Source organism: Drepanopeziza brunnea (assembly GCF_022702325.1).
Source record: "Drepanopeziza brunnea f. sp. 'multigermtubi' strain 214-2 chromosome Unknown ctg13, whole genome shotgun sequence".
Lineage (NCBI taxonomy): Eukaryota > Fungi > Ascomycota > Leotiomycetes > Helotiales > Drepanopezizaceae > Drepanopeziza > Drepanopeziza brunnea.
In genome coordinates, this window is record NW_027094076.1 from 2029679 (window position 1) to 2044642 (window position 14964).

Sequence of the window (14964 nt, forward strand, 5' to 3'; positions counted from 1 at the left end):
TGGTCCAATAGATTGATTGATATTTGTTTATTTGACCAACTGCCCGGCTTACCGAGATATGCATGGGCCGAATTGCCTCCCTCAACTGAATCTCAACCTCAGCCTCATGTGTCGTCTCATGAATCTTGATATTATCGGCCTCAACATAGTCCGTCCGTCTTTTTTTGTCTTCACCTCACTCGAGCTCGAGATACAGCAACAAGTCGCATTTAGATATATTCAGAATATCCAGATATATCTAATATATCTACTCACGGTCGCTCAGTTGTTATCAGTGAAGAGACCGGCCGGCCCCGTCTCATCTCACCGCCCACCGATCCGATCGTGATCACCGTGCGGTAATCTCTCTGCCCGCCTACTCGAAACCCCTGAATTTTGACCTGATAACTTTCCTTCCACATCGGGACGCGATAAATTTCCTTAACTCTATTCCATTTTCACTTCCGCATACCGGTACTCGACTCGACTCGACACGACTCGACGCCAGTCCCGTTCCCTTTCCTGTTCCGATCCCATTCCATTCACCGCCGCAGGAACATCGAGGTTGACCGGCCGTCGTCAAAATTCGCACCTGCGAGGCCTCTCTTTTTGACAAAAAACGAGAGCGCAGGATTCAAACGCCTTCGCCTTTCCCCATCCGAATGCAACGCTTCTGCGACTCCCCACGACCGCAGTAGACACGACGACGACCCTGCCATCGCCATGCCGAGCTTCTTCTCGCGGCTCAAGGGCAAAGATGGCCCGGCCAAGGTGAAAAAAGGCGCGCAGCAGCCAAGTCAGAACGAGGCGCCGCCGAAACCGCGGTGGGAGGATGCCTGGACGCGCACTTCGGTTGGTCCCGAGGAGGTGCAGGAGTTGCTGAGAGGATGCACATCAGAGCTGAAGTCCAGAGGTATGGCTAGGACGAGAGCTGCCGCTGTCAGATCCGCATGGCCCTCTGGCCCCAGGGAAATATCCATCTGTCACACAAGCTAATTTCATCTCTGTGCCAGCTTTGGATATTCCATTCCTACTTCTACCGTTCCGACCCACTTCCGATCCAAGTGCTGCGCGGTCGTTCATTAGGAATTTTTTCGATCGGAGAGAGCCTCTGCGTGGAGAAGTCTTGGCACAGGAGCTGCGGTTGACGGAGCCTATGGTGAGCACAACCTGTGGACCCCGTCGTGGGCGTCTCTGACGAGCATCAGGTTTTATGCAGCGTGGTGAAATGGTGCTGGAGCAGAATACCAGGAGGAGTTGTGGGATGGGATGCGTATAAACTGTTTCAGGTTGGAGAAAAAGGTATGAAGGAGCATTCAACTTGGCAAGAGGGCGATACTAACAAAGGGAAAACTCCAGATTCTTCTCTGGCTCGAGACTCGTTTGCAACCTTTATACCCCTCAGCGTGGACTCGGAAGCGCGATCAAAGATCATTTTCGATTTCTTCGACCTTCTCTCGGCGATTGCTGCGCATGCAAAGACCAACGGTCTGGGTGGACGCAAGCTATCGAGAATGGCTGGATTGTGGTGCTTCGAAATTCATGATGAAGGCAATGGATTCGAAGGGGGTTACAAAAGATGGATCGCGTAAGCAATTTTGCAATTTATGGGACCGGAAACTGACTATGAGGTAGAGCTGCGGACGCTGCAAGCCATCTATTTTTCGCCTACCTCAGATCACTTACGCCGAGTACCTTAAAGGGGATGGGTGGCATATCAATCCTTCCCATGTCCCTGCAAAAGTTGGTACAGGAGACGGAGTACCCACCCGAGCGACCTGCTCTGCTACAAACGAGGACGACAAAAGTGGTTATGATCGTGGATGCAGTATCCCCCACTCCATTCGCCTTGTTGCGCAGAGCAAACCACTTTCAGTACCGAGACGACGATAGAGCACTCCAAGAATATGCGGAATACGAAGATCCAGTCAAAGCGCTCACGGAAGAATGCCGCCGTGTGTTGCGATCAATTTCCTCGGCAAACCAGTCCCAAGTTTCAAATTCCAAGGAGTCAACTGGTCTAACAGACGCCTCGTGGTCTCGATTCGAAGACATAGGGTTCTCTGGTGGCTTCGACGAAGAGGACGAGGATGAGGAGAGCAATTTTGCCAAGAAGCGACCTCAACCTGGTCTCAGAACCAAGGCTGCTTCAAAGAATGTGGGAGGGGGAAGACCTACGACCCCATCTTGGGCGGAGTTTCTTTCCTCTGGATTTGTGGACGAGGCTACCAGCGGTCCAGCACCTCTTCTGCTCCCTCCCGACAAAGTCTTGCCCCCAATTGACACCAGAGGCCGAAGTTCTCAGTCGCATAAACCACGTCTGGAGCAAAATCGCCTCGAGCCGGGAGAGCTTGCTAGCATCGCACGGTTTGACCTCGACGATTCCTTCTGGTGGGTCTGGATTAGCAGCTTGGCAGGTGAAGAGTCGGTTCAGAGGAAGGCGGCTTTCGGAAGATGTGCTCTCATCGAGACGACAATTAAGGGGGGCAGATGGCTAGTCATGGAGGAAATGGTCAAGGGGGCAGCTCCAGAACCCGAAGAGGGCGCGTACATTGCAGAGAAGAAGAGCTTTTGGGGCCGATCAAAGAAAAATAAAACCATGGCTCGTCGGAAGTCAGTCAGCAAACAGCCACTGGGTGCAGCCCAAAATCTGGGCGGGAGCCAGTTTGAAGGTGGTAGTAAATCGAGTATCGGTCCGGATCAACAGGCTCGTATTCAAGCCGCAGCCATGCAATTGCAGCAGAAGCAAAGACAAGAGGAGGCAATGCAAGCCACTAATCGACGAGGACGCAATGACCCGGATACCTACTCGACAAAGACAAGCAGCGTCTTCACCCTCCAGCCTATAATTATGAGCGAGGCTTCTCCTGCAATGAAGTGGGCCCACAAGTACGACAAAGATGCCATCCGGGAAGCGTATCTCGGCAACAGTAACCACGGCCGAGGACTTGGGGAAGCGGCTATGCAGAATAATGGAGGTGGTAAGAGCCAGGATACTGTTCGACCAACCCCCCCAAACAGGGAGAACTCTCGGGACAGAGATTTGCCTTCGTTGCCATCTCCAGACTCATCTTTCCCGCCTACTCCACGAAATGAAGTCCAACCGGAGGAGCACCAACGTCAATCCGAGCAGGCGGCAAATGCCCTACTCCCCAGTGCAACCCGAGCCTCGAGTCGTGCCAAATCTCGCATGGACCAGCCAACACCGGAGCCCAGAGGATCGATGGACCAGGGTGGACCAAGTCCTGAGAACAAGAACAACAAGCTCAAAAAGAAAGATAAAGAAGGCGGTGGGGGATTCAGAATGATGTTTGGCAGGAACAAGAACCGCGACTCGGTGGTCCCCAAGGGTCCTCCCCAGGTCATTAACAATGGTGGTCTCCAACCTGGCCAGCCATCTCGACGCTTCGCTAGCTTCAGAAAAAAGAATGTCGTGTCTCCTGTTCAGAATCTCACGCCTTCCATGAGCCGACAGTCGACAGATCAGCGACAGTCGACAGATCAGCGACAATCGACAGATCGGCGCACGTCAATAGGATCATCGCAGCAACGCACTTCAATGGTATCGCGAACTCAGAACTATGATGGTTCGTACGAGCCTTCTATCGACAGTATATCTCATGTAGATACCAACGAGGCGCATGAGGCAAATCAAGCATTCTCCAGCTTCGACCAAGGGCCCCTCGAGGACGTGCCTGCATTTGTTCCGGATGAATCTCCCAGACAAAGCGAGGATCAACATGAGAATGCGATGCCTCCAAATATTCCCCGGTCCCGAACCAACGATGGAGGAGCATTGACTCAGCAAGTCACGCCTTCTCAAGACCGGTGGGCTCAGATCCGTAAGAACGCTGCTGAGAGATCCGCACTGCGCCAGAACGAAGAGCAGAGCAGAGGCGGATATAGTTCAAAGACTGAGGGTGATGATGAGACGAGTGGTGAAGAGAGTAAGCTCCCTATCTCCAAGAGTTAAACAATTTGAAACTGACGAAAGCCAGCTATCGAGTCCCGAGTCGCTCGCATCAAAGCCCGAGTCGCCGAATTGACCGGTAACGTGGAACCAGGCAGCACCCTAACTTCCACCGCCCCGCCCATCCGCAAACCCTTCAACTAATAGCTTCCTTCCAACGGCAAATTAAAAGTACACGCGAAACTTTTGAAGTCAGATACGACTACACACACATCTCGATCCCCCTTCAATCAACCTCTGGCTTGTACTAACCCAATTTTGGTTTCGTAGCAAGATTACCTACCTAACCTAACTTCTCAGTACCTAATGCAAGCGAGCACAGGTCCTTGTTTTTGCCCTTTCCTTCTTTGAGATACCACGAACGAAAGATTGCTAGCGATCTCTCCCACTCTATCTATTTCTCGGCCTGCCTGCTTTTTTATTCTGCTGGAGATGGGAGACACACTACCTTGTGGTTTTTGGTATTTTGGCTTTGCTTAAGTCTTGCAAGGGGAATGGCGAGGTGTGAATAGTGGGTGCACAGGACAGACAAAAAAGACGACTCTTTGCGGGAGCAGGCGAGGGGGCATTATCAGCTAGAGGAAGGCAGATAGATGGATGGAGGTGATGGCTGCTTGCTAGCTAGATACCAGGCGTGAATTGAATGTTCATATGCGTGTTGCTTTGTTGGTTTCCAGCCGTTTCCTCATCCAGTTTCCTTTGCACGTGCACGTTTTCTTAATAACTCGCCCGAATCTCCAGATCCGTTTTTTGTGACTATTGTTCGAGCGTTGGCTGATACTGTCGTAACCGTATAGCTGGGGATAAAAGGAGGCGTGGGTGGGATCTGCACACTCCCAGCACAGCACAGCACAGCACATCAATCTTCTCGAATGTTTGTTTTGTATCCAACTCCCTTCCCTTCCCTTTCCTTCTCTTGGTCGAGCAATGTATCGAATCGTGTTGTGCATTATATTATACTGTGTTATATTATGTTATAATATTGTATTCCATAGAAACTTGCAAGCGCTCTCTCTGCCTCTTCTCCACACGCATCCTGTTTTCTTTCCTTTTTTTTTCCCTCCTGTCATGGCACTTACCTACCTACTTACCTATCTACTTACCTGGCTGGTACTTACTCTTTTCGTCAACCCGTACCTCGTGCTTGATCTGATCTTATCTTATCTGATGTGGTATTGTGAGATTTGCGCTTGCTGATTGCTGCTTGTTGCTTGGTTGGTTGGTTGGTTGGTTGGTGGGTGGGTGGGTGGCTTGTGCGGGTATGTAAGTTGTGCTAGGAAGATGAGGAGGAGGAGGAGGAGGAGGAGGAGGAGGAGGAAGAGGAGGAAAGAGGGTAATAAGAGAGGGGAGAAATCCTAAGTAGCCGCCGCTACACATACATACACAATATATATAATTCCGGTCTGCTATAGAAGGGTTGAGTTGGATTAAATATTATTTCTGGCCCATGAATTTGAATCGTGACTTTGTGGACTTTGAAAGGATGAACGTAGAGATTTATTTTCATTTTTATTTTCATTTTTATTTTCATTTTTATTTTCATTTTTATTTTCATTTTTATTTTCATTTTTATTTTCATTTTTGTTTTCATTTTTATTTTCATTTTTATTTTCATTTTTATTTTCATTTTTATTTTCATTTTTATTTTCATTTTTATTTTCATTTTTATTTTCATTTTTATTTCTATTTTCATTTTCATTTTTATTTCCATTTCCATTAAGCACTAATCGACGTTTGGATGGTGATTGGAGGTTGCTAGTTACACTACCGGTAGCGAGTCTCGGGTCTGTTGCTTGTTATTATGGCCAGGCTCCAGTAACCAACAAGCAGTCAGCGGCGACTTTCTTTCTTTCTAGGGTCTGGGCTGAAGAGATCAAGGATTGTTGCTATGCACATTGCAAACAAAACATTCGTCTGGGGCGTTTGAAGGCTGCGGAACGGAAACGGGACGGGACGGGGAGGTTGCTACTCGAGTAAGTGAGTGAGCGAGCGAGCCCATCTAGATCCTCAACTCGGGCTTTTCTTGAGGAGGGACTTTACTGATACGTGTTTGCTGCGTATATTCGTAAATCTCCAAAACCAGTGCAGTAATTGCAAAATGTAGATGGGTTGCAGCAATGGTAAGAGCGAACTTGATATAACGGTGCAACAACGATACCTGCAGATACTGATGGTGGTTGGTATCGTATGTGCATATGCAGAAGGGGGAAAAAGAATTCAGGTACACAAAGCCCGCGCCTCAACTCGTAGCCGCCCATCTACTTCTCTGCACGTGTGCTGTGTTCCATCGTGCATGCCGACGCCAACCAACAACCTGTCCGTGCCGCTCTCGAAGCAGGCAGCGGGCCTCACCCTGTTTTCCTTTCACCGGCACATATGTTCTTTCCATGGAAGTATCAACAAAGCCAGTCAGAGCGTACATGGACGGGGCCGAGCGTTTGTTTTTCTAAAGTCCGGACTCCAGATCCAGGAACCCCCTCTAATCTCCTCTCGTTCTTCGATCGCTCTTCAATGATAGTAATCCGCCCTTCCAAGTTCCAACCAACCTTTCAAAGGTCAATGATACACCTGTAGCTCCCCACCTTGACTTCCGCGCCACCGTTCAGAGGCCCCGACGAGCTATCAATGGTGAAGATCCCACTCTTTGTATCCGTGACCGTGCAAATAGTCTGCCCCAGCAGCACATCCAGACCAACCGCCTGCCCAAAGTGTGCCAGCAGCTGCTTCATGCTGTCTGAACTCAGCGCCGCGCCCTTGGAGTCCACGTATTTGCTGTAATCGGCGGACGCTGAGATGGCCGTTGCAGGCGCTGTGGAGGACGGGATGGTGGCTGCCGGGCTGCCGAAGTTACAGTCTTTGAAGATGGGGACTTGGAAGCTGGATTTGTCGATGGTGACTTTGACGTTTGGGGGGAAGCAGGGAGCGGCGGCGGCGCTGGGCCTGGCAGCGGCAGCGGCGGCGGCGCTTGGCCTGGCAGGGGCTGCAGGTGCTGCAGGGGCAGCTATGACTAAGGGGACGAGAAGTGTGTTGGCGAGAAGTGAGAGAAGGAGGCTGGACAGTGTCATTGTGGAGTCTGCGAATGAATACCGGCTTGGTGAGCGGTTTCGTCCGAGTACTTTGTTGTAGGTTGTGTACATAGTCCGAAGTATGCAACAGGATAGAAGATAGCGAGAGATAGGTTCTTGACTTCGAGAGACTGACTCGAATAGAGTTTCCAAGCAAATGCTTGCAGTAGTTTAAATCAAGGTTAAAGAGTAGGTGGGTCGACGACTTAAAAAGGAGGGTAACAGCTCTGAATGAGAGAGACCTTCAACGGAGCAAGCTCTCATGGTTGGGCCATCTGTATATTCGAGGCAGCTCCAGCCCTTATACGCGTTCCCGGAAGGACCGTGGGCGCCGGCCGTAACGAGAGGAAGTGGACCTGAAACAGAACGTTCAACTTGGCCCAGGCATGGAGGAAGGCTCATCAGATGCTTGGGAGTGTGAAGGTCGAATGATGCGTCGCGCTTGATGAGGTCGGATGTTTCATCTTCATACACCGGAATGCAGTTTCACGACTGAGCGGCACATCGACCGGATCAACGTCGAGATCTATATCTTTTTGGACTGCTGAATTGCAAAGATCAGATTGGTGAACGAACGAGTTGATACAAAGGACGGGAAGAACCAAAATGACATCTGGGAGAGAGTTGGATGTTTTGAAAAACTGAGTGTAATTTTGAAGGAATTGATAGCGTGATGTACGCATTGATAACCTGGAGGTTTTAGACTCACTCAGCTCAGCCAGGAGCTCCCTTTGCCACTCCTGAAAAAGCATTAACACCCTGATTCATTTCTTGATAGCAAAATGCACAAATTGGATCCTGCAGAACGGAGTGAACCACTACAGGGACCAAGAGAACTCTCCGAAAGCAGGGGCTTCCCTTTAGCATTGTGGGGAGTTTCGTCTGTTTGGACGTCCACAAGGGCTCAGATCTTACCCATTGCTACTGACAACGATCCTTATCTTGCGAGTCAACTATAATCAAGTCATCGTGTCTGGTTCCATAACATGTGAGCGTGTTACCAAAATTGGCTGACATGACCAAAATTTAAATTTGCAAATTCCCAGTCGAGAGTTTACAATTTTACCTGAAAGTCCTTGATCATCAAAAAGTTCAAACATTGAATTAGAGAAATGCTTGGCTCAACTTTGGAACCTACACGTATCGAAGAAAAGCTTGATCAGGTCTTTCACGTGAAGTTGTGTTGGAACCACGAGAGCCCCAGAGTCCTGGCCGGGCAGCACTTGGCAAGGCTCCTTTACCAAAGCTTCAGCTGACACCTTCTCTCATAGCATCATGTAAATTGCGGTTCCGCAAACTGGTTTCATTCAGGACCAATGACGGCGGGTCGTTAACCTTGAAATCTGCCGACAGCTTGGCCCTAAGCTCCATCGCCATAGCTCTTGACGCGGCTCCAGAAGAATGCCTTGTCATTTCTCAACGTGAACTCCCCGAAGTCATCGGTCAGAAGATTGTAGCTCCAGAAGCCTTGCCATACAAGCTTGTTGTTTCGTGCGCCCTTTCCAACGGACCGTAAGGAGAGCTTCATTCGATACATATACTTGGCGCTCACTCCTTCGGTTTCTATGAAGACATCTCCTTCAGCTTGCTTGAGGTCGACTTCGGGGTTATCAGTAGCTGTTGATAATCGCCATCGCCCCCTCAAGGCGTGCTGCATGAATATCGAAGGAAGGTATCCTCCAGCACCACCTCGATGAGTCTCTTGCAGTTCTTTGGTGAGATGATGGACAACCTCGGCTGGCTCATGGGTTGTGAGAAGACTGATGACCGTTCCATCTCGGAAGAACCGTAAGTACCGATAGTAAGTGACGATGTGGACCGGACTGTGCCAGGTAACTTGGGACTGGGATGCTTGTCCAGCCCTCTGATAGTTGACAGTACTGATATAACAGCCATTGAAACGGATACGAGGTCGTGTCCGGAACATTTGATGCCATGAACCTGCATAGCTGCTATGGAGACTTTCTGTAATATCCATCTTTTTCATGGGCAGAGCCGTAGCCTCGGCATTGAAATCTTCAGCTTCGAAGTCTGCATCTTCTGTCAATGGACCGCCGAGAATTTCTCGTTGCCATTGGTAATGCATAGCACCAAATCCGACTTCAGAGCCAAGAGAGACCCGCTTCCAAATTTGCTCTTCGGTGGCGACCAAGTACGCCATTCTTTTGCATACCTGTGCAAGTTTGCCAAAGGATGCAACATCTTTGATAGCAACCTCCATGAGTATATGGACAAGTATCTCATCAGGCAGCTCTCTAAGTGGACATGGAGGAGCCGGTGTACCTTCAATGGCTGGTGGTGCGGGCTCGATCTTGAGACCAGAGAATCCAGCAATAAGTTCTCTTGTGGTCTGTGTGTGCCCGTCTAGGGGGTGGTGGGTGGTACTAGGTACCGTTACGGGAGAATTCGAAGGGTTTGTACTGGTAGGTTTCGAAGCAAAGTATGATGGTGGAAAGTGTTTGTTCTTGTATTTCTGATCAACTCGATCATCCATCTATATACTTAGTCAGAAATGATCGACTGGACCGAGATGTAAAGAAACTCACACGGAAAGCTTTGCGGTAGAGAGTCAGGCTATCTCCAAGATTGCCAGCCGATTCTCTCTCTACCGCCTTCTCGTAGTGCTCCAAAGCAGACTGAGGCTCTTTTGCCACTGTCTTAGAGCTTTCTCCATTGCCAAATTCTTCCCGCCATCCGTCTAAATTATCAAAATTGCGAGCCGGTACGTCTTCTTCCTCATCCTTCACAGCATTCGAGACTCTGCTGGAGCTCTGGCGGGTGATAGGCGGTGGTCTGCGGGGAATCTTTTTTGCCTTCGTCTCTCTATGGGCATCGGTTTGTGATCTTGCGGATACCTCTGCTCGCCATTGTTGGCGGAACTCTTCAAGCTCTGGGATTGAATCTTCCATGGTGCCGGCTGTTGTACAATCTAGCAGTCTCAAGGTCGTAAATGGAAATAGTATTGATGCAGGTCTTGGTGTTGTCGTTGCGAAAGAGCTACTTAGCGTAGAGGTGGAGAAAGCTTAAATCCGAAAGGCCGTCATCGCTGCCCTGGCTCCGTTGTTTAAACTCTTTTGGGATTTTCTCCAGAGCTCGGCTCCGATCGATCTGAACATTGCCCGCATCATCACCTCTGGTACCGAAAGACTTTTGCGGACGACGACGACAACAACAACAACAATAACAACCTTCTGCGGATTAAAAATTCTCGTCGTGGATGACTGAGCTTGTTACCAGCATACCGAAACCATTCACGGTCGATGTCTGGAAATTGGGACAATACAGCGCATTCTGAGGCGAAGCTTGCCACGAGCAATCACCAGGAAGAATTTGGGGGTCAAAGGCATAATGGAATACATGGGGATAATGCTATGCCTGGTATCTCATCGAACATAGCCATGTCTAGAGTTGATGATGTCGATATCGGCATTACGGCGGGGCAGAAGATGATATCGGCCATGTCTGGGAGTTTGTTGACTTCGCTACTGGGCAAGTAGACTCGGAGTGTGCTACAGCTTTGAACTATAGTTAATATGTACGCAGTGACTCCTCTAGATGTTGTACGGGTCCGACTGCAATCTCAACCTACGAACCCGTCACCACTTACTACGATTTCGAAGCTTGCAGCAAATTCACCCCGGTCGTTCAATACACTCCCTCCCAACCTTGGGGTCACAGCATGTTGCAGGGAGGTTTTCTTTGCTACAAATAACGCGGAATACTGTATGGCAGCACCTAGGATTGGAGACGTTGGGGTGGAATGTGCTGTTGAGGAAACACAAAAGCGCTCCTACAATTCAACACTCGATGGACTACGGAAGATTGCCCGGAATGAAGGGATCACGACCCTCTGGCGAGGGCTATCTCCTACATTGGTAATGACAGTACCGGCGAACATCATATACTTCACTGGATACGACTGGCTCCGGTTCAACAATGCCAGTCCGATCAATCGATACTTCTCGGACAACTATGCTCCACTGATAGCTGGAGCTGCGGCTCGGATGGTGGCTGCTGCAGCCGTGGGGCCTGTCGAAATGTTTAGAACCCGAATGCAGGCAAGCCGTTCAACGGGAGGTGCTCATTTCAAGGAGACGGTTCAGGGAGTTGGAGAAATGGTTGCGACCCACGGATACACATCACTGTGGAGAGGTCTTACCTTGACCATGTGGCGGGATGTCCCCTTTTCCGGCCTTTACTGGCTAGGATACGAAACTATCCGAGGCCAGTTAACGGAAGCTAGAGAGCGAGGACGAGGAAGAAGTCTTGAGGCGGAGACCTCACGAGCTCGAGCAAGGAGCAGATCTCAAAGCCGAGAGAATCATTACAATACTTTCCTAGACAGCTTCATCGCCGGAGCAACATCCGGCTCAGTTGCGTCAATATTAACAATGCCATTTGATGTCGGCAAGACGAGACGACAGGTCTATGTGGGACCCAGAAATAATGTAGGAGTGAAAAAGATACCTGCGCCTGAGGAGCGGTCTATGCCCAGGTTCTTGTGGCACATTTTCAGAGAAGAGGGACTGGCAGGATTATGGAGAGGATGGATACCCCGCACACTGAAAATTGCACCTTCATGTGCCATTATGATCAGTTGCTATGAGGTCGGGAAGAGGGCGTTCAGGAGTATGAATGAGAGAGCAGAGAGAAAGGCGGCGAAGGGTGTATGATGGCATCTCCAATCTGGGGTGATTCGGCGTACCAAAAGGGGTGGACTTGTTATTGCATAGCGACCGGGCGTTCGATGGCTGGAAGCCGTCTTGCATTCAATCGGGATGAATGTTCTCTTTCTAATATTCTTCTGAGATATACTCTGTAAAACTATCAATCAGTTCCAAGACTCGCTCGGGCCTCCTGATCGCGTGAATCCCGCAAACTACTTTACGCGTATCGCGTCAATACGCCAGCGATGCGCGTCTCCACTTCTCTAATGCCAACCTCCACTTCAGCTCTTCAATCCAACTCGTTCCTTATCGACAATCTTCATCTCCCATCGATGTGCAAAACCAATTGACCTCCAAGCTGTCTTTCTTCGTCATCTTCCGTCGTTCAACCTTCCGTACGAGACTCTTCACCATGTCCCTCAAGCGCAAAGCAGGCGATGCTCCCACCTCCGACGCAAAGAAAGCTAAGTCGTCGCAAGGCACATTAACCTCGTTCTTCGGACCTCCCAAGACCGTCTCTTCGACTACCAAGGTAGCTGATACAACTACCGCTTCAACTGGCGTCATAGCTCCTATAGCGACTGCGAAATTCGACAAGGAGAAATGGGTCGAAAGCTTGACGGACGAGCAGAAGGAGTTATTGCAATTGGAGATTGAAACGTTGCATGAGAGCTGGCTGAAAGAATTGAAGGATGAGGTAACAAGCAAGGGGTTCTTGGAATTGAAGAAATTCTTGAAGAGGGAGAAGGAGAGTGGGCAGAAGATATTTCCGCCCGAGGAGGACATTTATTCTTGGTACACTCCTCTCTCCCCCCCCCACCCCTATCATCATAACACAGAAATATACTTACACGTACACAGGTCAAGACACACACCTCTCAACACAGTCAAAGCTGTCATTCTTGGCCAAGATCCCTACCACAACGTCAACCAAGCCCACGGCCTCGCCTTTTCAGTCCGCGCTCCCACCCCCGCTCCACCCAGTTTGAAAAATATGTACAAAGGCCTGAAAATAGACTATCCAGACTTCTCACCTCCCCCCAAGAACGGCGGCCTTTTAACCCCCTGGGCCGACCGCGGCGTCCTCCTGCTCAATACCTGCTTGACCGTCCGCGCCCACGAAGCAAACTCGCACTCGAACCGCGGCTGGGAGAAATTCACTCAAAAAGTCATTGACATCGTAGCTGCGAAGCGAACAAAAGGTGTTGCGTTCTTGGCGTGGGGGACACCGGCTGGTAAGCGAGTGGGAAAAGTGAATAGGGAGAAGCATCTAGTGCTTATGAGCGTGCATCCAAGTCCGCTGAGTGCGTCGAGGGGGTTCTTCGAGGGACACCATTTCAGGAAGACGAATGAGTGGTTGGTAGGACGGTATGGGGAGGGCGGGGGCATCGATTGGAACCTGAATGTTGAAAATGTTGAGGCGGGCATCCAAAGCCGTCCAGCAACATCATGAAGCCGATTGTATCAAGGTGTCGCGCTGCTGTGAGGTAACAACGAAATACGGCGTTTGGCTCACATGTATATTTCTATCATGAAGATGATCTCTCAAAGATATTCCGGAGCTGCTTGTCTATCTATGGATTTCTCGGGTAGATTGTTTACTCGACTCGTACAATCGCTTGGGTCTGAGTATCTGGAACATCGGGACATATAGGTAGGTGATGCTGAAATCCGGGCGTGAAGCGTAGATGAATTTGCATTCGAATATATGGATACCGTGTGGTTTTATCAATGCGTCTTACTCCGTCAGTAGTTCGAATCTTTTGGGCTTTCTTGGCAGCTAAGCGCGAAGCGCGGAGCGCGGACATGCGATGCTCTGGTCCTATCTACCTAATCCCTTCAGAGGGCCGACATCGTCCTTGTGTGACTTCGCCTATTCCGCACACGTCCTCTATCTCTATAGCAAATCGGACTCCAACTAAATACATGCCTATAATTCCTTTTTAGTCTGGTCTTCGGTAGAGGGAGACTTGTCAGCTTCTCCTCGGCTCCTGCCAGCTTTACTGTTACACATCGCTTCTGTTCGAACCGTGTCCGACGAAATCCACTATCCTGAAGGGTTTGCCTTTAAGGATATTGTCTCAAGGGCAAGTTCTGGTCTTATATGTCTAGATTCAGCGTCTCGTACCATGGTTAAATCCCCCCATGATGGAGAATATCAGGACGAAATTGCCATCGAAAAAGAAGATTTACGAACGACTCTATAACCACGGCGGGCACATTGGTCTTTTAAGCTATCATGGATCTCACGGGCATTTATTTCGACTCCAATTCGCTCCCAACGGAGACCTGCGATCTTTTCTCGGGAGGACATCGAATATTGAGACCAGGTAGCGGCTACTGTGGGCTCAACAGATTGCATTGGCTCTCCACTTTGTTCATTCCGAGAATACTTCCACGGAGACTTCAGATGTAGCAGCTTTCTTCTGGATGAAGAACCAGAGATTTTCCTGGACCACTTCACGCGGGTGGAAGTTCGAGGACGCGGACCTGATCCGATACTTGGAGGGGCGAATAGACGCTGGTTTTCCAGAAGTCTCTATAATACTGCATTGGCTTGCAACACGTTAGCAAGAAGACTTTCAGTTGCTCGGAAAGCCATGGCACCCTTTAGAGCGGTTGTGCACATATAGTGAAGGGAGCAGCTGAACTTGATGTTTACGTGACAGCACCATCCTTCGGCAATGGCTTATCTGTCAGAACTGGTTGGGCTTGCTTTAGTTTAACTTGAGTAACGAGGAAGAAAGTGACTACCGAAGTCTAATGGGAAAGGTTTGGTCGCAGAATCGGAAGCGAAAAGGGACTTTTGAAATAGGCGCGCTTATTGCTGCCACCTCAATATCGCAGCCTATAGTTCTCGGATAACTATCGAAGTTATATCGAAGGCAAGAAATTGATCCCCTATGCTAACAACTGACTTCTCTATTCAAACGAGACTCCAGAACAGTTTTATATTTGCAAGTGAAAGGACCCGACCATTCTCGTGGGATAAGCGAACGTGCCCTTTAGCGACTGTGTGATTTGTTTGACAAGGGTCTCTGAGACTGATCCGGTTGAAGACAAGACGGGTGCAACTGATTAGGTTGCGGAAGCACTAGTTCTGTAATACCGAGCAGGAAGCAGCATGTGCAGCATATAGTCAGTCAATTGGGCAGCGAAGTTATACGTACCCTCCTCTCGTACCTACCAAGGTCACCTCTGCCCGGGGCAAACATCTACGCCGATTATCCCGCCAAAGATAAAATCAATCAGTAGACCTTGCCTGGAAGAGCGCCTTGGCGGC

The 14964-nt window shown here is 49.6% G+C and overlaps 5 protein-coding genes across 5 annotated transcripts; 3 read left to right on the forward strand and 2 right to left on the reverse strand.

Moving 5' to 3' along the window:
* Positions 1–702: 702 nt before the first annotated feature.
* Positions 703–4093, forward strand: L3040_007713 (uncharacterized protein; the record flags this gene model as incomplete). The annotated part of the gene is made up of 6 exons (XM_066154958.1): positions 703–892; positions 993–1138; positions 1188–1281; positions 1339–1567; positions 1615–3926; positions 3978–4093. The coding sequence occupies 6 exons, from the start codon at positions 703–705 to the stop codon at positions 4091–4093; spliced, it is 3087 nt and encodes a 1028-aa protein (XP_066010834.1).
* A 2405-nt stretch (positions 4094–6498) lies between these two features.
* L3040_007714 (uncharacterized protein) lies at positions 6499–7014 on the reverse strand (the record flags this gene model as incomplete). The annotated part of the gene is made up of 1 exon (XM_007291704.1): positions 6499–7014. One exon carries the CDS (start codon positions 7012–7014, stop codon positions 6499–6501), a length of 516 nt encoding a protein of 171 aa, XP_007291766.1.
* A 1360-nt stretch (positions 7015–8374) lies between these two features.
* Positions 8375–9923, reverse strand: L3040_007715 (uncharacterized protein; the record flags this gene model as incomplete). The annotated part of the gene is made up of 2 exons (XM_007291703.1): positions 8375–9508; positions 9561–9923. The coding sequence occupies 2 exons, from the start codon at positions 9921–9923 to the stop codon at positions 8375–8377; spliced, it is 1497 nt and encodes a 498-aa protein (XP_007291765.1).
* A 351-nt stretch (positions 9924–10274) lies between these two features.
* Positions 10275–11687, forward strand: L3040_007716 (uncharacterized protein; the record flags this gene model as incomplete). Its single annotated transcript, XM_066154959.1, has 2 exons — positions 10275–10503; positions 10558–11687. The coding sequence occupies 2 exons, from the start codon at positions 10275–10277 to the stop codon at positions 11685–11687; spliced, it is 1359 nt and encodes a 452-aa protein (XP_066010835.1).
* A 406-nt stretch (positions 11688–12093) lies between these two features.
* Positions 12094–13134, forward strand: L3040_007717 (uncharacterized protein; the record flags this gene model as incomplete). Its single annotated transcript, XM_007291701.1, has 2 exons — positions 12094–12476; positions 12543–13134. The coding sequence occupies 2 exons, from the start codon at positions 12094–12096 to the stop codon at positions 13132–13134; spliced, it is 975 nt and encodes a 324-aa protein (XP_007291763.1).
* Positions 13135–14964: the final 1830 nt, after the last annotated feature.